The following is a 24,757-nucleotide window of genomic DNA, read 5'->3' as shown; positions in this document are numbered from 1 at the left end:
AGAAAAAAAACCAAAACCCAAACAACCCCCATAGTTCAGTCTACAGCGGCAAAACTTTTTTAGCAGGGGGACACAGCTTTACATTGGGGTTGCTCACATGCACCACTGTCGTAGGGATCGTTTCTGAACTCCTCGTATAAAAGCCTGTTCCAATGACCACGTAAAGCAATGGGGCAATTCCCAGTGGCTTCACTGGTTTTTGGAATAAACTCTGATTTTTGGAATAAACTCTGATTTTCTTTTTTCTTTTAATAGATTTTTTTTTAAATTTAAAAGATTCTTCAATTTGAGCTCAGAACATCTGTCACCGAACTAAAAAAAAAATAAAAAATAAAAAATCGTAACCTGGGAGAAAAGCGGCCACTTGCCAGATTACTCACCCGGCTTGCTTGAGGCAAACAGCACTAAAGTGGGCAGAGCGCAACCCCGCGTGAGGTGAGGGAGATGCTGTGACAAACGGGTCCGACCCCGTAGCCCGAAACGACGCTCACAAACTGGTGCGTGCTTTGCTGCGACCCCACCGCCACAGTGCAGCCCCCCGTTGGCGGGAGGACCTGAGCCAGCCTACGCGGGGTTACCAGGATTTGGCCCTAGGAGCGTGAGAACCCGTGGGCAACCACGACAGTCACCCACCCAAGGTGTTTTGCTTCTGGAACTCAAACGCAAGAGTCTGGGAGATAATTTTGGCAATCAATCAGAACGGGATACAGTCTCCTCACCTTTCTTAGGATTAAAAAGAAGTATCTTAAATACAAATTTAAAAGACCAAAGTGGCTACTGTGCGTGCGCAGTAACTGCCTTTCAAAGAAATCTCAACGGGATTTTTTTTTATTTTATTATGTACCTAAATACATATTTACAGAACAGCGGCTTCAGTCTACTGGGGGCGGGGGGGGGAAGGCATTAAAAATACACCATATATAAATATGTATGATATGTAAAACAAGTCCCATCTAAACTTATATAAGACAAGGACAACTCTAAAGAAGCTTTTCTGGTCTCTCAGGTAGATAAAGGACACGAGTCCTGTAATTCTTACGCAGGCAAATCTCTCCCATTAGAGTAAATGGCGGTTTTGCCCTAGCTAAGAGATTACGCCTAATCCAAAATCCATCATCAAAGTCAACAAGAGTCTCCACTGAGTGGGTTTTGGATCAGACCAAAAGATCTTTTTTTTGTTTTTGTTTTGTTATTTTTAATAAACATCAATATTAAGTGCTTTTCTTAAAAAGAAAGCTGCAATGACAAAAGAAAAGAAGGAAGAGGCAAGAACAGGTATGTCCTTAATTCATACACCGGATGTGTTTCCATGTCAGATAAAAGCAGGAGTTAAGGTATGGGCTTTAGCCTTAATTTACAGTTTCTCACCTCCTGTCAGTCACAGTCTTAATTTACAGCGTTACTTGACCCTTATCTTTGAATGTATTTAAGACAGAGCATTTTGTTTCACTGATTTGTGTGGACTGAGGAAAGAAAAAAGAAACCATTGTACCTTAATAAGACGTCAGGGAAAGTATTGCACTTGAACAGAAAAATAACCAAAAAGGTGGTTCTGTTGGTGATTTTTTTTTTTTTTTAAACTAATATAAGCAAATCATCCATGTCTGCAATGAGCATGTTTAGAAAGCAGGACCCAAGAATGAAGCATAAGAAGCAAATCTGGGGTTGGTAACCCCCACCCTGGAATACAACAGTAGTAAAACTTTTTTTAAAGCATTTTCTTCCAACAGGAAAAAAAAAAATTATATGACTTTTTTTTTACTTTACAATTTTATATCTTTCTAAACATTTGCATTAAAAGTTTCCAGTTTCTCATAAAAAGATATACATTTTAGGAAAAAAAAATACAACCAGAAAATAAAACCAACTAAAAAGGAAGGCAAATATACAGTATTATAATTACATCACTGTGGAGTCATCTCGGAAGGTACCCATGATCTTTAAAGTGTTACAAAGAGTACGTACCTTTTTTTTTTTTTCCTCAAATCAACTATCTTTTTTTCTTTTTCCTGTTTTTAATATAAAACTACACTTGAGTACAAAAATATGTAAACAGACTGTACAGCCAATGAACAAAAAAAAACCCAAAACCACAAACAACCCCAAACCCTCCCCCCCAAAACCAAAGCCCCAAACCCCCAGACAGCCCAAAGCTACAGGAGATAAGAGCAGGCCCAGACTTAAAGCTCAGAGAAGGAAAAGGGGGAGAGAGAAAGAGAAAAGCACTGAACGCCAGAGGAGACCGCTACACGGCAGAGGAAGTGAACATGTTCAAGCTCTGAGGACACTTGACAATTCGTCAAATAATTGATCACAGTTTCAGAATCTGAACGACTACAAAAATAACCAAAAAGTCCTTCCCTTGTTACAGTGTGTTCAGGAATGAACATCCATTTCCAGTAAGCAATGTCAAATCCCAGTAAGTGCATAGTTGGGGATTCAGTGACCTCTACCCCTTCAAGAAGCTTTTCTTACTTGATGTCACTTGAGGTAAAACTAAATGGCCCGATTTACTGCAAACTGGCCTCGGTGTGCCAATAACAGAGTCATGCTCTCCACCATGCCTCGCGGGAGGCGTCCGTATTGCATCCGTGATTGCAAATACAGACTAGAGGCTGCCGGTATTCACGTACCGCCGAGCGCGAGGGATTAAGGCTGCTACACAAACGCAAGCGAACGCGTCTTCGCCGCAGAGCCCCGCCACCAAGTGCTGACCACCGAGACCTAACCCGGGGTGCCGTGCTGTGCCAATTAGCAAATCTGATCTCACAAATAACCGTCATCATCAAGCACAGGGTTAACTGCAACACTCCTGCGCGCTTCCAGATCTAATCGAAGGGATGGCAGGAGGATAATCGCGTGCTCAAACGTTTTCTTGGGCTGCAGTGCAGTTGCCTAAATCAATACGTGCTGCGGGAAGGAGGCATCAGCCCAAGCTTTGGGTCAAGCTGCTCCCTTTCTCTGAGCAGTGCACACATCACATGAGCCCCTCTCAAGACACGATCTGATTAACTTCGTAGTCATTCACTCTGTTAAAATACTTCACGTACTGCTATAGTAAATACATCACAGTTTTGGGGGGTTGTTTTGTAGCTGTAACTAATATTAGGTTTTACTACAGCAATGTAAATCTTTGCTGAAATGGTCATTTCTGTCCACTGATTAATTGGGTCCCATGATTTGTATGTAAAGAAAAAGTTTTTACAAAAGGAGAGAACACGTGCAATTATCCTCCCAAATGAGGATCCACGTGAGCGTACTGACAACCACCCTTCCGAAGGCTGGAAGTGACCAGGTCTGCATGCTCAACCGAAAAGCTAGGTGATTTACACGGCTACCAGTTTTACTGTTATCTTGGCCTGTTCAGCGTGCAGCACAGCAAACCGTCAGCACACCACCTCCTCCTGGCTGCCCTTTGTCCACTTCAGAGCCTCGGTGGAGGAGGACTGAAATCGCGCACGTCCAGGCACAGCTGGAGGAGGCTAAACTAGAAACCGGTGATGTTCTCCTTGGCCTATACTTCAGGACAACTCCTAATGGGACAAAAGGGAATATATTTACTACGAAGCACATTCTGCCTCTTTTCTACCCAATTCCTCCCCCCACGTACTCTCTGTGCCTGCCGCGGGCCCAGACCCCAGCAGAGATGCAGGGGAGCTGGGACGGGGCTGCCGCTGGGCTCAGGCCAGCGCCTGGGCTTCACACCGTGCCCGTGCCAGCACGCTCGCACGCTGCACCTGGGCAGGGTAAATAACTAGATCTGAAACTAGGTCACCAACCTGCCAGGAAAGTACCGAAGCAAACACTGCGCTTTTCACCAAAGCGTTCCAGCTAATAAACCCCCGCGATGACATCTATAGGCACGCTCATCTCTACATCAATTATTAGGGCGGCAGCAGCGTGACAGTCAACCTTGCAAACCATTTCCAAAGGACTTTTGTTCTTGCTGGATTTCTTTTTCTGGGTTGAAGCGAGTGGCAGATGCTTTAAAGTCTGCTCCCGTTCCTAAGTGGGAACTTCAAAGTCCATTTTCCAGCGTGCTTTACTTAAAGCTCTGGAGGGGGGAGAAAACAGGAGACCCAGCACTGTGGGGCACTGTGCAGCTGGGGGGCTCCTGCAGCGAGTCTCGGCGTCGCTCCGGGGACGCTGTGTCAGCTGGGACCAGCTCCGAGACCGGCTCTGGCTGGATAGCTGGAATGCACTTTGCCAGGGTAATTTTCAGCCCTACCCGCTCCCAAAAGCCGGCTGACTCCAGGAAATCTCACAGCTAAGTACTACGACGGTCCCCCGGCCGGGCCAAGCTGCCGAGGAGGGTGCCGAAGGGGAGCGGGACCTGCCTTGCTACGCCGCAGGAGAAGGGATGCTTGCTTTGGGTTGGTTTTTGTCATGCATTCTGAAAGGGTATGGTAGGATATCATGAATGACATCACGAGCTTCCAAAATGCATTTGAAAAAGGCACATATACAATAAAGCATATATCTAATTATATGGTACCATATATATATAAATATACTTTCTCAAAATCTCCAGCTGCCCTAGACCGCAGGCCATTACCACCATCCATTTTTGTTTTGAAATGATACTAAGCCAAGCTAAGATGCAAATTTCTAGCGTCAAAGCCAATTTCATCACGCTTTTCCTAAAATCCCACACGGAGTTTAGGCGACTCCGGTACTGGTGCAGCCTCCCTTCTCCCTCCTCTTTACACTATAATGCACAGCGAGAGTTAAGGAAAGGAATATTATCTAGCAAAGGAACTGTATTACTGCGACTGAAATAAGCACCTTTTCCTAAATTATCTCCGAAGTTTCTTTCTGGAGGAAGGAGTGTCTGTTGTCTGGCTTCTTTCAAATACGGAAGAGGCAACTCAGGACCTAAACAACAGTAATAATGTCCTATTAAAGGCCAGTTTGATGTAACTTAGGTTGATTTTAATTTTAATTCCAATTGTAAACAGAAAGAAATTTAGAAACTCTTAAAATTGATAATTTCTGTACCTTGTAGTACATATACTTTAGTTCCACATGGCTATTTTGTGAGCTGTGTCCTTACCCTGTAGAAACTACTACCATAAAAAAAAAAATCAGGCCAATTAACAAATTTAGATTCTTCTTCCCTAATACAGACCAATAGAGGTTAATGCCTAGACACCTTTCACACCACATCATAGATGGAAGCACTTTTTAAGGAGAATAAAATTGTTTTAATCCCATAAGTTACTGAGTAAAGAGCTGGCTTTACTGAAAAATGCTATATATTTTGATGTGCACTCCTAACTGATTGCAAAGAGAGGTGGCTGTAAAATCCATTGGCCATAACAGCAGATATATAGATAATGCCCTTTGCTCCAAGAATATGGATCATACCAAGAGCAGCATAAGCAGTCACACTTCTCTTTCAATTAATAGGCTTGTAATACTCTAAATTGAGACAGAATCTTGCCATTTGTGATGTAAAAAGAAGCAAAAGGGTTTACTGGCAGGGATGTGTGCAGAAATGGCTTTTTTTTTTTTTTTAATGAAAATAGGGAATGCTCACAGGAAGCCAATTCTAAATTTGCAAATGCATGTTTTAACTGGAAATACAATTCCAAGAATTTCAAGAGATTCCAATAAAAATCAGCCAGGTTCGATTTCCAACATGAAATACTTAGAACAAATGGATCTGCAGGCCAAGGATTATCTACTGAAATTCCTAGTACACTGTGAACGACTAATGAACTTGACAAAACTCAAGAGCTTTTCTTAGAAATCTGCAAAAAGCAAGCAAGAAAAAAAAAAAAATCTCTGTGGCCCCATTTTGCACACTTCCATGTAGGGGCAAACTGTTTAAAATAAAACCCTCTAATAATGTTCAGTAGGAAGTGAATGCTAAAATAAGTGCTAGTCCAAAATTTTGTTCAAAATTTGAACTAGAATTGAATCTTTCCCCTTTCCCTAGCTCTAGGATGAAAAACTTCAGTGAGTGTTCAGAAAAGGACATTGATAATAAAAATTAATGCAACACCTCAGCTTCTTGCTCTCCAAAAAATGCAGTTTTTGGAAAAAAACCGAACCAGCGTGTCTCCCCGCTGCCTCCCCAGGTCTCCGTGCCTGCGATACCAGGATGCGGCAGCGCTCACGTACAGATCTCGCACGCCACCATTGGAACAAGAAGTTGGGCTTAACTGAAGCCAGCTACAAACCCACTGAGGTTCCCCGTCTGATCTTTAAAACATCTACAGAATATACACTACAGGAGGTATCAATGAATCATCAATGATTGAAAGTGCACGCTAACGAACTGCAGATATAATTGCAGCCAACTTATTTGTGGATACACAAGAGATTCTCTGCCTTTCCCGTATTCCGGTGCTTTCCCAAACACAGGCAGAATTTTTTAACACTTTTTCCCTAGTGCTAACTATTCCAAGAAACCATAGCCATGTTCTTTCCACTGGCCACAGAGGGGAGAACGGAGCGTTGTCCCCAGAGACAGAAAGGGATTGCCGGCAACCCTCTTCTCTGGCTCTGGCACGTGTCTTGCTGGAGGCGCATGCAAGCCTAGTGACCTTCAGGCCCAGCGCCTTTCCCTTTGCAAGTTCTTCTTAAAAGAAAGACCTTTCCTGCCTCAGCATAAAGCACAACCGCTTTTTTTTTCTTTTTCTTTTTCTCTTTTTTTCTTTTTTTTCTTGTGGCATGCTGTAAAAGCAACCCCATTTTTCTGAATTTCCAAGCACATCCTGCTGCAGAACATGGCCGGCCGCCTCCTAAGCCAACCTTCATAGCTACAGAGAAACAGCCATCTGGAATAAAAATGATGCCCTCCAGCATCTCCCCGTTTTTCTCCTGCACAAACTCCTTTGATTGCACCAAGCACAAGAAAATGAGAATGGTCCGGAGGACGGCAGCAGTTCACTTGCCTGAGTTTCCTCTACATTAGGACAAAGTAAGAAGGAGGGGGAGAAACCCAACGACATTAAGAACAATGTTGGGAATAGGTCTTTAAATCTGTCACTCCAAAGCCCGTATATTCACAGCCTTGATAGCTCTCACATTAGAAAAATGACATTTCTCTCCATATTGTATTATAATTAATAGGCTACTGCAAGACTTTACCAGCTCCTACTTAATAGCATTTCAGTGCTGGGAAGTAGTCATCAGGTAATCTGGCCATGATCTACTGTATCCTTTCTAAACACAGGTTCTAGCTGCCAAGAATGTCACCATAAAAAGATTTCAATCAATACCACTCAGCTCCTACTTTCAAATGCTCCAGGTCTAGGAAGAGAAGAAGAAGAAAAAAAAAACCACAAAACCCAGTACGCTCAAAACGAACAGCAAACTGGCACATGCATCGAGTACGCAGACTGAAGTGAGCAGATGGGAATTCATTATGGCCTGATCTTGCGCTCTCTTTTATACTTTAGTAACTTTAAACTTTGGAAAAGGTCTCACCAAGCACATGGAGACCGTGTGCACGGAGAGGGTTAAACCTATGCAGATCTTTCCATTCTCAAGCTGCGCTCTTGTTGCCAAACAACAACATTTCAATTGTGATTGGTACAAACAGTTGGGTTTCAATGGCAATCTGTCACGTAGGTTTAAGCCCAATTTTTACTGATGCAACCGGCAACTTGCTGGGTGGTTGCTGCCTTTGTTATTTACTGGGAGAGAAAGAAAGGAAACAAAACAGATTGGTGGGGTTTTTTTTCTCTTGTCCAGTCTGTAGTTCAAGGACTTGCTCTGGAGTTTGTTTCTCCATTTGTATTCCCTAGAGTGAAATTAATAAATTTGGAATAAAGGTGAAATCTGCAAATCCAAATCAAAGCACAGCACCTGCATCTCCATGTATCACTTCCTAAAGAAGCAGGGAAGATCATATGCGATCAGTTCGTTCGCAGGGCTTCCGTGCTCTCCAAGAGCAAAGGCTATCCAGCAAAATCTGCAAACACTTCCACCCTTAAATTAAAGCAGAACTGACGACAAATACAAAAGTCACTGGTTCAGCAAATTAGCAAATAAGATGTGAACAAGAGAAAAAAATGGTTGAGACTCGGAACCTGGTGTAGCTGAAGTAGTTGGGGTAGTTCCACTAAATCCAATGGAGCTAAGAGGATTAATGCTGGCTGAGGACCTGGCTCCTTGTATTTTCCCAGCTGCAAGTCTTAGTTTAGGCTGTTGCCAAGAAGTTAACACTGTGATAATAGAATGAGAAAGTATTTATATAAGTATATATAGATATATAATTATATTTAAAGAACACTTTGCTACTAGTACTTTTGTCATTTTAAAATCCGTAATTTTACAACAAAATTATTTCAGAAGAGCAGCAGAACCTCTTGAGTAAACTACAGACTCTCTCACCCACTCCTAGGCCACTTACTGTCCTAGAAGCAAGTTTAAATGTTATTTCTATATGCTATTTCTTAAAACATAGGGTGCAACTAAATAAGTAAGGCTCCCAAGGGTCTCTAAGAAGCCGGTGAGTCAACACATAGGCCTGGAGTAACAGCAAATCAACAATTCTAAAAAAGGTGCTTCATAAGTTAAGGAAAATAAAAATACAAAGCCTCAGACTTACCACAGAAGGCCCTCAGACTTATGAAACCAAATTGCTGTAATGTGGTACAGTGTTAAGACATACATTTCTTTTGTTTGTTTTTTACATTCTAGAGGGGCAATACACACTGAACCCAGGAAAATGGCTCACCCTAGAAAGTAATTTTGAAAGGAATAGCGACTTTGATTCGTGCTCCTAAAACTCCAATAGTTTTGCTTTAAAAATAATTGTTCATTCTGCAGAACAAATTTCCCCCCTTCTCCTCCAGCCACAGAAACCCCGCACCGTATCTACACGTTTGAAAAAGGCTCTCCTCTGAAATGTTTCTACCTATTCATCTGAAATTATAAATGAGTGGCATCTCGCGGGGACTTTAAAGCACCTAGCAGGGTTGAGCAACATCCCAAAACAGGACACGATGTACAGCTGACTGAGACAGAAAGGGACTGCCTTTCAATTCCCACAGAAAGCGAGGCGAGTCACTCACCAAAAAGTGACAGCAACAACAAACCCCTCTTTTATCCCTTCCCTTCCTTCTTTCCATTCTTAAGCTGGGCAGAGCAAATGAGGTTGGGTCCACAAAAAATAAGGTTAATAATAATAATTAAACAACAGCAACAACAACAACAGCAACAACAACAAAATAGGCGTCTCAATGTCTGAGGAAAAGTGGGATTGTAAGTGCAGTATTTCTTCATGTGCAGTTCTTCTACTTCATACGAGTCCCCTTTGGATGAGAAGGCCTAGTGGAATGTGTGCTCCCCTCGGACTATGTGCGACGAGAACTCATAGCGGTCCTGGCTTCGGTAGCCACAGATGTTGCACTCTAGTGGGTCCCGGTAGCCGTGGCAGCCCATGTGGATGGTGTACATGACATGGTCCAGGAAAAGGACGCGACAGTGCTCACACTTGAAAGCCCTAATCTGCTCCCCTTCTCCATTGATGACCTTGTAGATATCCTTTAAAGAGCCCTTAGAAGCTTTTGTGGCATCCAAAGCCTTGGCGTCCTCCTTCATATAAGCCGGGCTTGGCTTTCTCTTGGGATTTAAGGCAGAGTTTCCTTGGTAGGACTGGCGGTCTTCATGGCTGCTCTCTGAGTCAGTAGAATCCAGGCAGCTATTGCTGGGGGAGCCCTCTCTATCCTGGGTTCGACTCTTTGGTCTGATGAGGGAGATCGGGCCATCCATGTTGTTGTCGTGACTGTCAGCTGTTTCCCTGCTAATGGGCCTTTCTATCCTGTTGGGATGATAGACCTGAGCATAAGCTGAGTTGATGACCGGGGCCACCTCTGCAATTGTGCTTGGTGTGTGCTGCATCAGGGGGTGAAGTGCCTCAGCTCCAAGGTAGGTGATTGCATTGTTGATGGCTTGGTCCATCATGTGAGACTGCATCAGCTCAGCCTCCTTCTCATAGGTTAGGTTCATATCAAAGGGAATATCTGGATAGCCAAATCTCATGAGCTTTTCACCTAAGGGACAAGAGCAAATGAATGAGAAACAAATCAACGTAATGACTCCAAGGTTTCTCTGTAAAAGGGGTGGGGAGGGGCAGAAAACTGCTGACTTGAGTGAAATTCATTCCAGGGTCCAAAGTTAGCCTCCTTCTACTTGTTTACTTACTTCCCACAAAGTTTTTGTTGTCCTGAGATGGATAAAACAGCAATCTCACCAACAGCTTTTTTTTAAATTCCAGGTGAAACATGCAGCTGCAGTGACCTCCAGACCGATTCCAAACCTTCCACTGGGCCTGGCTGCGCCCGTGCTTCATGTTAGGAAACACGTGTTAACTGGTAGAAAATGGGATTGAACCACCGAGGTAACGAAGCTCCCCCGGTTTATACCACTAGACGTACTCCCCCAAAATTAAAGGAGGCAGCACGACATGTCCTCCGCACTCCAAGGTGCCTCATACCTACCTTACAACGGGGCTGCATAGCGAGAAAGTTAAGTAACAGGTACAGGGGGCTGGTACGGCGGGGACCTAACGCCTTTAAAGCCACAATATGTAAATCCTTCCATCAGCAGAAAAAAAATATATAAAACAACTGCATGCACTCACAGAACAGAGCAAGTACCAGGAGCACTGGGGGCTGATCTACCACCTTGCATTCAGGCTATAATATCTTTGTAGTTCATCCCCTCAAAAAAAAAATCCCACCCCAATGTTTTGGACCGAGAAAAAAAAGACACACCCCACCCCCAGTGTCTATTTAGGTAAGAAAACAAAATAGAGAAACCACATGTATAGCTTAGTTTCATTTGGTAAAAGACAAAAGCAACTTTCATTGACACAGGGTAAATAAATACATAATGAAGATGAAGCTGGCTGATTCATCACTGTGTGAATCCAAATCCACATCCTTGTAACCTTTTTAAATCACTGCCATTACAGATATGTGAAACCAGAACCACACGCTGGTAAAATTATGCTAGTCACAGGGCTTGTTGGGTATCACAGCTCTCCTTTGAAGTTCATAAATTTGCCATTATTCACATCATTACTTACATCACACAAGATATACATGCTCATATGCGTTCACACACACAAATATTACCCAGTTGTTAACAGTTTTGAAGCTGATTTTACAAAGTCTGAAAAACAATTTTGGTTGCTTTTCATCATCTTTGTTACTTTTCACTGCCTTTATGTACTGCAACACATAAACCCAGCCTTTTCTTCAATAGCGTAAGCTAATAAATTCAAGGAGTCACTACATACAACTGGTTTGGCTATCCAAGAATTAAAGAACTGAAGAATATTCTATCACCTTTTGCCAAAATTGCTTGGAACAAAATGTGTATAAACCACCATAAGAAAGAAACAGAACTGTAATCCCAAATCTCTTCCAAATAGCATTAGTACATTTCAACATAGCTATCACTCAGCATTTTATTTTTGACTATAATAATTCATTCCACTTAGTGCGGCTTATCTTAAAGTGAGGCATAAAGAGAGAAATAATTTTATATTACCCATGGAACAATCAGGTTATCCTTGGAGATGGTGCATCACTTTGGTTGGAACTTAGCCCCGATTAGCAAGGTAATTAAATGCAAGTCTAAAGTGAAGCACGTGAATATTCCTACTGTCTTCAGCAGTACTGCTCACATGCTTCTGATTAGACACGATGTTCGTGTACTTCACCATGTTTCCTTACAGCTGGCTGTGTTACGCTTATAGCTTACCGAAAGAAAGCATAATGTAGAAAGCTCTTCCTTTGTCACACATGAGACATTTGGAGAAAAATAGGGAAGGAAGCAGCAAATGGTGCTGTAACAATGGCCTTTGTAATCTAACATGACCTAAGATTGACTCTTGCCATCAAACCTCCTCTTTTCAGTGTTTCTGCCGTGGGCTGGCAGCCTTGCTGTCTGTGACCGGCTGTCCTGCTGCTGATAGGATGGGACAACTCTTTAACGGGGGGTGGCTCCAGCCTCACGTCAAATTGAGCAGCTCCTTCCCAGGTGGGGCCCCAGTGGGACCGGGGGACAGCCCCAGGGGGCACGTGGTGTCTTTGGCACGGTGGGAAGAAAGAAATGAAGATGGCAAAGTCCGTCGGTCCCTGTCACCTGCTCCTGCCACCTTTATCCTTCCTGTGTTAGAATAAAGAACTGATTCTGGTGAGAGCCTGATCCAGCCTCCAAACACAGCCAGTCCTGTGTAGGCTATATAGATCAAGAAATAATACCTATTCTTTATGGACTACTTGGATGAATGATGCAAACCTTATTTTGATTCCTTTTATCTTCCACATTTAGTTAGTCCACCACAGACAGCAGAGCAGAGCAAACTGTAAATTGCCAGTGACCTGAATTATTCATTCCTTTAATTATAACCCATTCCAAAGATGTCAGAGCCTTAGAAATAGAGTGTGACACAAAAAAGCAAAATAAATGATAACATGGGGAGGAGAGGGCATAAAACACAGAGCTCAAAAGAAATATTAACAAACCAGTCCAACACGGTTTTCAATTTTAATTCCTCTTCAGCCAAATCTGTACTTAAAACTAACTAATCAGATTCATCATTTTGAATCCTCATGTAAAATTATGCTCAAATTCTATTTATTCTTGCCCTGCATTAATGAAGTAGAAGAAGAAACATTCTCCACTGTGGTCATCTTATTGTATGACATTCAAAAAACCCTCGAAACAGGTGTTTGAAGCTAGATCAAAGCACAAAGACACAGCTGTCCTGTGATACCTGTAGTCCAGTATCTAAAGCCACTGCAATGCCGGGCACTTGGGAGAAAGCTGCAAGGAATCTTGGAGAAAGCAGTTACAGAATTTACCACTGAGTGAATTCCTTCCTGACCCCCATTAACTAGAAGTTGACTCTAACTCTGAAGCCGGTTGATCCTCATCTGTTCTGAGATGCCTGTGAATTTTTAATTCTTACTATAACAACCACGGGCTTACTGTAAGCCACATAAATGTCTCCTTTTGTATCCTGCCAGTTCTTAACCTCAGTGACACTCTGTGAGAGTGAGCACCACATTCAGACTGAAAACACGTGAATCTGCTTTGTTTGATCAGCTTGAAGATGGCTGCTTTCAATTTCACTAGTGTTGGCTTCTCCCTTCATCGAAGGAGAGGCAAAAACAAGTCCTCAGACTCCTGCACATCGTAAGTCATACTTTCTGCCTCCACTATTTCAACAGGTTTGGTAAGACTAGTACCTCAATAGCAGATATATAACCAAGTCTCTCACTCAGAAATTAACTCTATTTGCTGTATGCTGCTTCCTTTCCTCCTGAAATTTCAACCAGAGTACAGACTGTGGTCCATAACCAACGTCCCTTGGAGATTGCTGATCAGAAAGAGCAGTAAAGCATTGATAGATGTAGCATGCAAAGATTTTAGCTTATGCTTACATGACCTTCTCATAAACACCATTAAGTTGTTTTGGACAGGTGCCACACTTGCAGTATGCACAGGAAAATTTCCTGCAAGCAAGAGAACCATTACAAGTTCTTCCTGATAGAGTTGAACAATATTTCATTGGGGAGAAAACGGGAAGAAAAGTGAGGTCATGGTGAAAAGAAGAAAAGTAGTAAAGCGGAGACCGCTGTTTTGCAACTCAAAGACTGTGATGCCATGAAGGATCAGAAAAGGCAGAAAAATAAGATACAGTAAATATCAAAGCGGACACTTTTTCCCTACAGCTGGATCTAGATAAAAAGCTGCATGTCACATGAAACCCTGAAGTCCCAGCCCCAGAAAAATGGAATACCAAAATGATCTGTTACACCTATAGAAGAAACAGGTTTATCTAACAACAAAGTAGTATACCCCACTGAAGAGAGTAATAATCTGCTACAGCATATCTCAGGCAAGGATTTACAATGAATTTGGATTTACGGTGAATTTGCCTTTGAAGACAATAATAACATATGGTCATTTGTGGGTGAGTGGACAAGTAAAACAACAAATAACCTTTCTGGCCTAAAAAAACCAACACCCCCCAAAAAAAACCCTCCCATCATCTACAGCTTCCAAAAATTGAGTCAATTTATACCATCCAAAAAGTGGCTTGCCTCAGTTGTGAGGTATGCTTATAATAAATAAACTATACTGCTTTGAGAGAAGGCATGGATACACCACAATTTAAGGGAAGGGAGCAAGACGGTCTCCAGCCCTCTCAGATAAAGTCTCTAGCCCCTGCAAAGAGAACCTCTGAGAGGTATTGCAAACACAACTCTGTTCAAGTCTGTGGTCAACTTGGGGAGAAAAAGAGCAAAAGGTGTGAACTGTCCCTCTTCCTTTTGAGGCCGTAATGTCTCTGAGGTGTAGACACACCAGTTTTAGTGTCACCACGGTGAACTATTCCACTGTTGATCACAGCCTCCAAGAACGTACAGCACTTGCTGAGGCACCACCAGGGAAACCTGCTATGATGGGCCATGTTTACAATCTCATAAAGCTGTATTTGGCTTGTCAGTCGAGAGTCCTGCTCCCATTTCCACCCTCTTCAACCCCAACTGTTGTCACAGCAGTAAATTAAATCAGAGTATAAACCCTCCAGTTCTTCCCAGCTATACAGTAATTCATTTCAGACCACTCTTAAAGACAACAGTCTAAGAATTAAGCTTTTATCTCAGCAGGACTAATAACAGTATAGAAAATGCCGATGCCTCCCAGCGTTCCTCGTGTGGGCTGGATTGTTCCTGACCTAACCTTGGCTTAGCATTGATATTTGGGAATGGTCAGATGACCGAGAGCAGCCAGGTCAGTGTGTCAGTGCCCCCCAGGTGAGCTGCTGCATGCTGCTAGCCCCCTACTATTCGAAACCATGTGGGGTAGCTTAAAACCACCTTCAGAGGTGATTTAACAAATCCATCTGAATCTGCATTTAGCTGAGGGGCAATGATTTTTCTAAATGGCTGTGTTAATTGCTTACAGTCTCTGATTGTCTCTCTGTAAGTGTCTTCAGTGTAGGCAGAATGAGTATACGACACCCTTAAAATCTGCACAACTCTCCTTCCAGGCAGTGAGTGTGGAAAAGTGTATTACATGACTTTGGAGTCTAGCAGCATACACTTACCCCAAATAACTCTCTGTCCCAGGTCCCCTCCTAAGTTTAGCACTGCCTCAGTAGCAGAAAAAGAAGCTTTAAGCTACAGCTCAAATGAAGTAAAATTCCCCATGCTGTCTCCTGTTACAAGCTGAACAATTTTAAGATGTCAAGATACAAAGCAAAATATAAATTCTGGGTCTAGGATTCTAAATTTGGTAATCAGAAGTCACCCAATGCTGTTTTACTTTCATGCGTTAATAAGTTTATTGTGTGCAGAACCCTGCACTTAGAGCAAGAACTTCTCCCAACAGAAGTGATGTGATTTTACTTCCTCGTGTTGGTATTACCAGACCAGTTTTTGCCAACTCTCAAGAATTTCATACAAGTTACAAGTCTTGAGATACTTGTTTGGTTTTTTTAAACACACACACAAATATGGAGACAGATAATTATATGAGAGCCTTAGTTTGTATTTGCTGGGGCAAGGAGAGGGAAGGATGACAAGTCTAAATCTCAAAAGGGCCAGAGAAAAGTTAGGAAAACTCCAAACAGCCTTTAGGCACAGTAAAAAGCTCAAGATTTTCTAAGCCATTTTCATGATTCTGGGGATCTCAATTTTGAATTCTCTGGGTTGGTAAAATTAATTCAATAATTTTCAGGATTTCTTGCTGTGATTTAGCCATCTCCATTGTTGTCCCTCCCCATCACAACCAAGTTCTGAGAGCTCTACTTTCCCCCTAGTTCTTACAAATTGTAAGTAACCTATACCTACGCACTAAAAATAACAAAAGGCGTATTTCAAGCTTACCCACAAACTTCTGTGGGGTGGAGCTTTTACGCTTTCCCATGTTGCTTGTCAGCTTCTCTATAACAGCAGGTCTCTCAAAAGGCACCAGAGAAATATTGTTGTCCATCACAGGCTCTTGTTCCTTACAATCTTCCATAGGAGGTACTACATAAAACCAAAAAATCGTATCAGACAAGTCTGGTCTACACTTGACAGACAACACAAATCATATGAGCCCTGCTGATTGTGCAACAAGTGCAACACACAATAAAGTAAGGTGCAAGAACACACTGGGCGCCAAGATAGCAATCACCTTTCAGCAGAACCACATTTACAAAATGCCTCTCTTCGGGACCATCTTATTTAGCAGAAACCCAACTTTTACCACTCATTAAAGGACCTGTTTTGTTCTGAATAGTCAAGATCCTCAGTGAAGAGAGGACACTTGAAAACTCACTCTGTAGATGACATTTTCTGTTATTCTCCCTTCGATATGGTCACCTGTTGCCAATGTAACTTTTTAGTTATCATTCCTTGTGTATTCCCTTAACTTCACGCTTATCATACGGCATGCTTACCATTCTTATTTGCTTTTCGTGCTAATCTCCATGACTAAAAAACATACAAGGCATTGATGAGTTGTGTTTCCTGGGCCTGGCTGTGCGTTCCCCAAGACAAAGGCTTCCCAAATGAAGGATCTGTTTGTTAACGCATGCTTCCTCTCTCTATATGCGAGATCGTAAAATCAACAAACACTGCACTGGAATTACAGGATCAACATCATATGGAAAGTCCCTTCAAAATCAGTCGCAGAAACCATGAAGTTTTTGATTATATTTTATCTTTTCAAACACAGACCTAACAACTGGTGAACACAAGCCTTCTGCGTCTGTCTTTCCCCTTTTTGGGATCAGCAGGAGCGTTCCTGTGCTAACTACATTATGGGAATGCTCGTACGTTGTTTTTGAGACAACAACAGGAAATCAATGACCCCTTCTGTCTTTACTCATTTCAATCTTTGTCGCTTGTTGGGTTGGGGAATAAGGTGCTAGAGCAAAAGAAGTAGAGGAATTGCACAGGCTTCCAACCAGGGTAGCGACCGACTCACAGCAGGATTTTACGTCACTTGCTGACATAGCTGTTCACTAAATAACTACAAAGCACTCCGTTTTTGTTGAGCATCCTCTTGTAAACACCAAGAAGGGTCAGTGGTACCATGCCGCAGATCAGGCCCAGCGAGTCCGAGTCATTTGCAATACACGCCATGGGTGATTCCACATGTAGCTCTGCTCTGCTGCCATAAATTTAATACATGGCCTAACTGTCCAGCATTCATCTCCAGAAGGTAGCAAGAGAACCTTGGGAAGGATCAGCCACTTGTCCACGTGCTAATGGGATGGCTGAGGTGTAAAAAAATATTTGAGGAGAAGAATGGACGGCAGAGAAATAGAGACTGGGATGATCTTGCAAGGAGTTCCTACAATTTGTAAACTGTGAGCAACCCATTGCATTCTCTGTATTAGATAAATCTTCCAGTGAAGTCACTGGTAGTATTGCAGAGGTAGCAGAGAAGGACTGAAACCCCTATCTTCTGCTAAGTTCTTCTCTGGTCTCTCACCACAGCAGCCTTTCGTGTCACAGACACCTTGTCCCTGAGACTGTGCCATAAATGAACACCACCAGCCTACTCTCCTCCCCTGTAACTTTACTACCTTCAGGACCCTAATATGGAATAATCACTCCCCTGTTCTTAAACATGCAGCTGTTTGCTAGAACATAATCTATGAAAAATGGCGTGATAAAAGCCTTGTCTTTGCCTTCTTTCTAGTAAGGAAGAGCAAATACCAGGCAATTACAAAAGAGAGTATCTGCTCAGGTGAACTTCTCAATTCAGACATTCATAATAAGAAAACATGGCAATTTATTCATTTGATTCCATTTGTGCCTCTGCTGCTATGGAAAGCTGAGTACTTTGAGGCTTAGAATCTACCATATGCTATAAAATGATTTACTCTGCTGCTTTTTTATTTGTACAGGATGCTCCCCCTGAGAAACACAATGGTTTCTCATTTACAAGGCAGTCCTGCTGGCATCACTGAAAGAGAGGAAGAAAAAGCATAAATATGAAATGAATCTAATGTTGCAACAAAACGGGATGCAGTGTTCAAGAGACCTAATTAATGCCCAGTGCAGACTGGGAGGTCTGGAATACTTTAATAGCTAAGGCTACATTTTTAAGGTTATTTAAATACTACGCTTGGTCAGGAGCTATCGGCACTAGTTCTACTCAAGTATTTACCGAGGAGATTTTGGAAGAAAGGAAAGATTATGTCTGTTGATTTTCACTGGGAAACAGAACCTGACTGTCCTTTTGGCTTACCAAAAACCAGCGCATGCATGCACATGCACACACACTCCACGTGAAACCCTGGATCCCTGCTCAGCGGCAATACCCATCCTCACTGCGATGGGCCAGGTTTGCACGTGAGTGCTGCTTCAAGATTTTCCAGCCGTTGGTGTACAGGACACACAAGGCTGATTTGGGGCACCTAGGGCTCTAAATCCCTCCTAGGAAGACTCCCTAAAGGTACGCTGGCTTTGTAGGACTGCACTTGCCCACAAAATCAGTTGAAAACCTCCTGATTACTGTCATAGCCATCTGATTAAGCCCCAAATGTACTGACATTTGTATGGTTTATAACAATTAAGGATTAATTAAATAATTCTACTGTTGGGCATATGTGTGCAAAATTTCCTAGACGGAATTTGAAACCTTTCTTCCGTGAAAAATGAATAGTGCTAAAAAAGACATCTGCTCTTCTCTAAGTCAGGCGAAAATTCTCCTTGGACTCCTTTTAAAAGTAAAATCATCACCAATAAAAGCATTTCCTTTTCTATCTTTCATGCTGCAAGCTCTTTTTCCCCACCTCAGAACTCAACTCTATAATCCAGGGCATGGCTCTTTTGCAAGAGAATCACTGAATCACACCAATATTTGTGTTACGATGGGAATAAGTTACTGGAATGTGTTTTGTTATGTAGATTTCCTGGGAGAAAGGAGAGATGGAAAGAGCCTAGTTTCTGAAAGCATTTAAATTGCATGCAAAACTGGACCAAACAGGTGAGATGTCACATGTTAGAAACACAAAGAGTGAAGCTAAAGATCACATTGTCAATTCTAGATACATTCATTTTCATTTCAATTTAAAAATATACAAATAAAGGACAAATAGCTCAGCCTGCCTTTTTTTTTTTTTTTTTTTTTTGAGGAAAAACAAAATAAAAAAGGGGAAAAGCAAACCTATCACACACAACCAACAGTTATCACAAATCAGCTGCTTTCTGGTAGAAGCTTGTGTGTACACATTTACTCTGCAGTAAATGCAATTCCTTTTTTGTTGTATTTTATTGTTCTTCATTACCTTGGTAGTGGGAGCTACTGAAAAAGAGCTGACATGTTATAACTAGCTTTGATGCAGCAACTCATTTTAGGCTGTGAACTTATGGTCTCAGCTCAGGAAGGCTTTTTTTATTCTAAAAATCAAGTGTCTGGTCGATGAAAAGGCCACACTTGAGTATCTTTCTGTTCAGGGATGTTCTTAATCAGCTGTCAGGGAGTGCTCCAGGACTGCCCATGCAAATGTTCACCATCTCTGATACCATTAAAGTCCTCAATTGCAGTTCACACCAAATGTTGTTTCTAAGCCCAAACTCTCAATACACAAACCTGCATGGTCTTCAGAACAGAGTCTTTACTTTCCTGAAGACATTGATCTTTCCATCATAGTGCTCAAAGTGAGTATCTTTTAGGTTTTGCTTCTTAATTTGTACACACACACAGGTAAAAAAAATTTACGCTGCTCCAGTGAGGAAAGAATAGGGGGGAAAAAGGAAGTAAAAAAATTACCCAGTATGCGTTTTGCTGGTAAATACTGTGTCTGTACAGACAACAGACGCTGGGCTAAGTCTCAGCTGGTATAAATTAGTATTACTCCGTCAACCTCAATTTCCTTTCCTAAGCTCACAATATTGCTATTCTAAAATGTGCGTGTGCGCAGAGAAATCACAGGAAATATTCCCATGGACCCTGGTGTGAAGTCTCCTGTGGGACCAGCGTTTTAACGATGTTTTAAGCAACTATGTAAGAGGGAAGGACAGAAGGTCACTGTGTGTTTCACGGGGAGCTGGCCTTTGAGCCTGGCACAGCCTAGGGCTAAGCTTCTTTCTCCTTCTCCACCCCATTTTAAGAACTTCCCTGGACTTTCTGCTTTGTGGAGATGGAGAACAACATACCAGGTGCAAACCACAGCTAGCATTCAATTTTTCTCTGTTTTTTCCTGTAAAGATCATGTTCTTGGCATTCAGAGACTGTCACTTTTGTCACCCCCAACATGCCACTAGCTAGGAGACTGCAGACTAATTTCTACCTCAGGGGCCAGCACTGCTTTGCCAAAAATTGCCAACACCCAACCGTGCTGAGCAGGGAACAGGACCTAGCCACAAGGAGGGGCAGCTCAGCAAGCAACCAGCACCCTGTGAGAGGATGGAGAGAGAGACGGAGACTTGTACATTCCTACCCACACACCGAAACCAGCCCTCCTTCCCCTCCTCTAGCTTCCCCCTGTGGCTTTGGTCAGGTGATCTAGCCATCTGCAAGACAAAGATAATTGTAATTAAGGGCCTCATCAGGCCACGGCAAAAGCACCCAAGTAGATGTCTGTAGTGTGTCTATAAAATGATCAACTCGAGCACAATGCTTGAAAAAAATCCAAACTCTCTAGGGGCTGCCTCCAGTTTTCTGGAGCGATTCATCTCTACAGAAATAATTTAGACCGAAGTTAAATGTTGGCCACATTGGTTGAGACCCGGCACGGCCGCCTCTGTCCTTAAAGCAGGATGCTGGTAGGGATAAGAAAATCCCCACCTTTACCTGTCCTGTGCATAATGGTGAAGCTGTGACCAGGAGTCACACCAAAATGCATTCAGAGGCTTCAAAACACTCAGCAAGAACAAAATACTTAAATAGTATTTGGAAAGAGAGTCAGGAAAACTTAACTCCAATGTGATGCAAAATAAACCTGTGATTAGAATCTCCAAAGCATGCACGCACTCATCCTCAGGAATATCCTTTCCATGCATGACACGGGAGAGAAGGAAACTAATACGTTTTTCAGGGTTAGACTAAGACCTAACTTTAAGCTGAGTAATCATTTGTATACTCTTCCCTGGTGTCTTTATAGTCCCAGCAGAAAGGACGTTGCTGCAGACCTCTACAGGTTGGTGCTCATGACCCTCATTCCCATGCTGAGCTTCATGAGTGGGAGTGATGCTGGGATGCGAGGTGAGATTTATTCCTGGTCCCAGCTGAATTTGGAGCTCCCTGCCGCTGCCTGTCCTCGCTGTGCCCTCGCGAAACAGCTAAACAAAGACAGTGGATCAAACATCCCCTTAAACATTCACCGGGGGAGATTTAGACATATTTGCCCAGAGGAAAAAGAGGCACTAGTTGAATTCAAAGTGCTGTTTTAAGCTAATTTTGTTGAGAAAAGTGAAGTAGTTGTGTGAACGTTTCTATTTTAAGCCCAAGAACAGTCAGTCAGGCTGTAAATAAAAGAACTGTCCACATGGGGTTTGCACTGGTTTAACTTCAGCTGGTAGAAAAATCAATGCAAGGTCAACCATTCCAGCTGCTTTGGGTAGACAAGGTTAAGGACTTACCCTTCTTGTCATAGCATTAAGCAGCTTAGAAAAAGCTTTAGATTTCCTTAGAAGTACACTATCAGCAAGAGTAAGCCCAATTTTAATAAATAACTGAATAATAAACCCAGAAGTTGAGTGGAATTTGGGAAGATCCTCCACAACGTCATCTCCGAAACATCCTGGTTGCCATAATTACATCAGCCTACTGTTTTTCCCCTAAGGAAAGGCTGACTGAACTCATCACCTCGCTGGTTAACACGACAGGCTCACCCTCGTAGAGTGAAGAGTGTGTATTCTGTTGGGAACGAAGTCGGTGGTTAAACTCCTACTATCAGCTAAGCGCTCCATCTAACAGACCAAGCGCACAACAGACACCTGCAAATAGCAAAGCCCTGAAATCAGTCTTTCCACTGACTTTTACAAGCACAAAGTCGGGCCCAAAGCAGATAATCACTAACTTCAATGGCTTTAAAGTCATCCATTACATTTTAAATGTTGATTTTAGTCTCCAGGGTGTCTACAAAGATAGTAATTACTTAATAGAGCAGTATGAACATTTTGGCAATACGTATTAAATACATTTAGAATGCCTTTATAGGATTAAATTGTTCATGGAAAAGTACTCTTTAAAACTTTTTGGTGGTTTTTTCCATAAAAAATTGTCCATATTAGAAATGCTGAATAGATTTTATTTCAGCTTGTATTTTTAGGTTTTTAGAAATGACCTTTCAGAACTTTTACATAATTAATTTCCAAATGAGGCCATATGATTCCACTCAACAATAAAAAGCAAAATGGAAAAAAAAAAAAAAGAGGAAACATTCTTTCACCTTTTCATTTACCTACAATCTAACTTTTTGGTATTCTTAGATACATGATAATTTTTAATCAAAATGGAAAACATGTAATTTTTACATTTTCTGATTAGTAAGAAATTCAAATTACTTCAAGTACTGAACCTCTAAAGACAACTTTTTAAAGTTAAAAGATGTTCAGCTTTAGAAGAGTTTCCAAAACACTAATTTTGAATGAAATCATAACAATTTTTGGACAAACTAAACACCATTTAGTATTTAGTGCTACAGATAAGCCTACAACCCTGTAGTATGAGACATTATGCTCATTATCCATACTAATAGCTACAGGAATTTTTGAAAACAAATTCAGAGTTTGACATTTCTTGCTTTCAACAATCTTTTTGGCAATCTTCAGTCTTTATGTATATTAACACATGCGGTGTTAGTTAACATATTAATACTAACACATGTAAATGCATATAAACATTTTTTTTTGTTATAATTACCTTCATCAACACTGCTGAATTCCATTCTGCTCTGGAGATTTTTATATCTATGCCTCCCTTTTTTGGGATTTAAGATACAGGGAGTACAAATAATGACTTCTGAATATCTCCACCATCCTTAATTCATTTTAGAGTAACTTTGCACAGGTGACTTTGCTTTATTTTCATGTCTGCATGTTTATACATACTAAAAAGTGAAATAGTGACTTAAACCAGAAAAACAGTGCAGGACAGAGTGTAGATTTTAGCCCATCTTTTCTCCTCCTGCCTATCTGAGTACAAGCAATCTATAAGCTGGAAGGGATGCAAAGTTGAAAGCAAGGAAGAAAAACAGACGGAAAAAAGCCCGGAAGAGATGCTCCAAGTCCAAGAGACCTCAAAAGGCGTTTTCCACCCACCATGGTGACTCATGACCTGCCCAGCAGCCTCCATACTGACATTCTGCAGATAGTTGTGGCAGCGTTCCTTGTGCTCCTCCAGTGAACTGCGCTGCTTGTAGCTCCGGCCGCAGTAGTTGCACTTGTGAGGCTTCCCCACTGCGGAAAGAACGAGAGCATCAGGTCAAATCCACTGCAACCCACTTTTCGCTATCAAAAAATCACACCTTTGCAACAAACAACTCCTGCAATGGAAAGACACCTAAGAAAGGTTACTCGAGTCCCAGACCTTTTTCCCAGCCCCATTTTCCCACCGCACACACCTCCTCCCACCCGCCGGGTATTTTGCCCCATCCGTTTTTCACACTAACGCGCAGTATCAGCAGAAGGAAAAAGAGGCGGACTTGTTGGTCGCAAAGCAAATAAACAGATGACAAGAGGGGAAAACAAACCAAACAGCTGAATCACACCCCAGCACTGCCTGTGTGTCACCAAGTCTCGTGGGAAAGAAACTTCTGAGACATTTTGCCCATGGTACGAACAGTTGCCTTCACAAAAATGGGTTGCCCCAGTGGCCTAATTCTGCTCCCAGCTGTGGGGAAACCCATTACGTGGCCCAGAGGAGTTCTTTTGGTGAGACAACTTTGCCAAAATTACTAAGGGAAGGTTGGGGGGAAAAAAAAAAAAAAGAAGAAAGAAAAAAAAAAAAAGGAGAGACAACAGAAAGTAACTTTGCTAACAGCACTGCTACATGCCAGAACTGAGCTGCCACTAGTTTTTGTTTGACTCAGCAGCATTATGAACAAATGGCAAACGCCTCTTAATACATGCAAAACCTGGCACCAGATTCTCATAAAGTATATCCCTTTCGGAGCATGTCATTAAGAAACCACAAGAATGGCCTAACCCAAGGCCAGAAAGCTAGCCAAAAGTGTATTTTGCCAAGCCGTGCTAATAAACGTTTTTAATATAATTTAAACTTGTTGAACACGAACATATATTGTCTAATAACTAAAGAGCTATTAAGTCAGTACTGCAAGTCTAGTAAAACACCAGCGGCTGCGATTTTCAGAGCTGGCTGAGGGATGGGGAAGGTCAAACCTCTTCCAGACTTTTGAAAATCTTAGGTAAGAATTTTAGTTTCCGGCCAAAGAAATTGAGAACATACTCTGTTGGATAATATACGTGTTTCTATTGGGTTTGTCCCAATACTGAAAGCTTTTCATGGTCTTTCACTTAATGAAATCCAAGCTGTACTAATTGCAGCCAAAATGCACCATCACCACTGGGATGGGAAAATGCAGGGGACGCTGCAGGGAGGACACCTGTAGCCCACGAGAAGCTGGGAGAGGGCTCCTTGCGTTAGGGCTGAAGCCCTAAACACGACAGCCCCAGAGGCAGGGAAATTCTCTGGGGCCTCTGCAGGACTAGCAGATACCACTGTGTGTGCCCTGCATCACCTGTGTGATGGGAGATGACAAAGCCTCAGCCTCTGGTAGTGGAGCTGGTCAAAAAGTTCCAAATGTTTTTTT

The 24,757-nt window shown here is 42.2% G+C and overlaps 1 protein-coding gene across 9 annotated transcripts in view; it reads right to left on the bottom strand.

Annotated features, from left to right (window-relative positions):
* Positions 1-1,169: 1,169 nt before the first annotated feature.
* The window catches only part of IKZF2 (IKAROS family zinc finger 2), a 117,571-nt gene continuing 93,983 nt past the window's right edge, over positions 1,170-24,757 (bottom strand). For 8 of the 9 annotated variants that reach the window (XM_075756018.1, XM_075756017.1, XM_075756021.1 and 5 more), the window contains 3 exons: positions 23,247-23,384; positions 15,867-16,010; positions 1,170-10,010 (listed from right to left, as the gene is read on the bottom strand). In XM_075756018.1, coding sequence (XP_075612133.1) covers positions 9,286-10,010; positions 15,867-16,010; positions 23,247-23,384 — 1,007 coding nt within the window. In that variant the 3' untranslated portion in view covers positions 1,170-9,285. The remainder of the gene's footprint in view (positions 10,011-15,866; positions 16,011-23,246; positions 23,385-24,757) is intronic. The other variant, XM_075756023.1, reaches the window with a different exon arrangement.

Source organism: Balearica regulorum, chromosome 6, assembly GCF_011004875.1.
Source record: "Balearica regulorum gibbericeps isolate bBalReg1 chromosome 6, bBalReg1.pri, whole genome shotgun sequence".
In the NCBI taxonomy this organism is placed as follows: domain Eukaryota; kingdom Metazoa; phylum Chordata; class Aves; order Gruiformes; family Gruidae; genus Balearica; species Balearica regulorum.
This window is presented reverse-complemented; position numbering and strand designations above follow the sequence as displayed.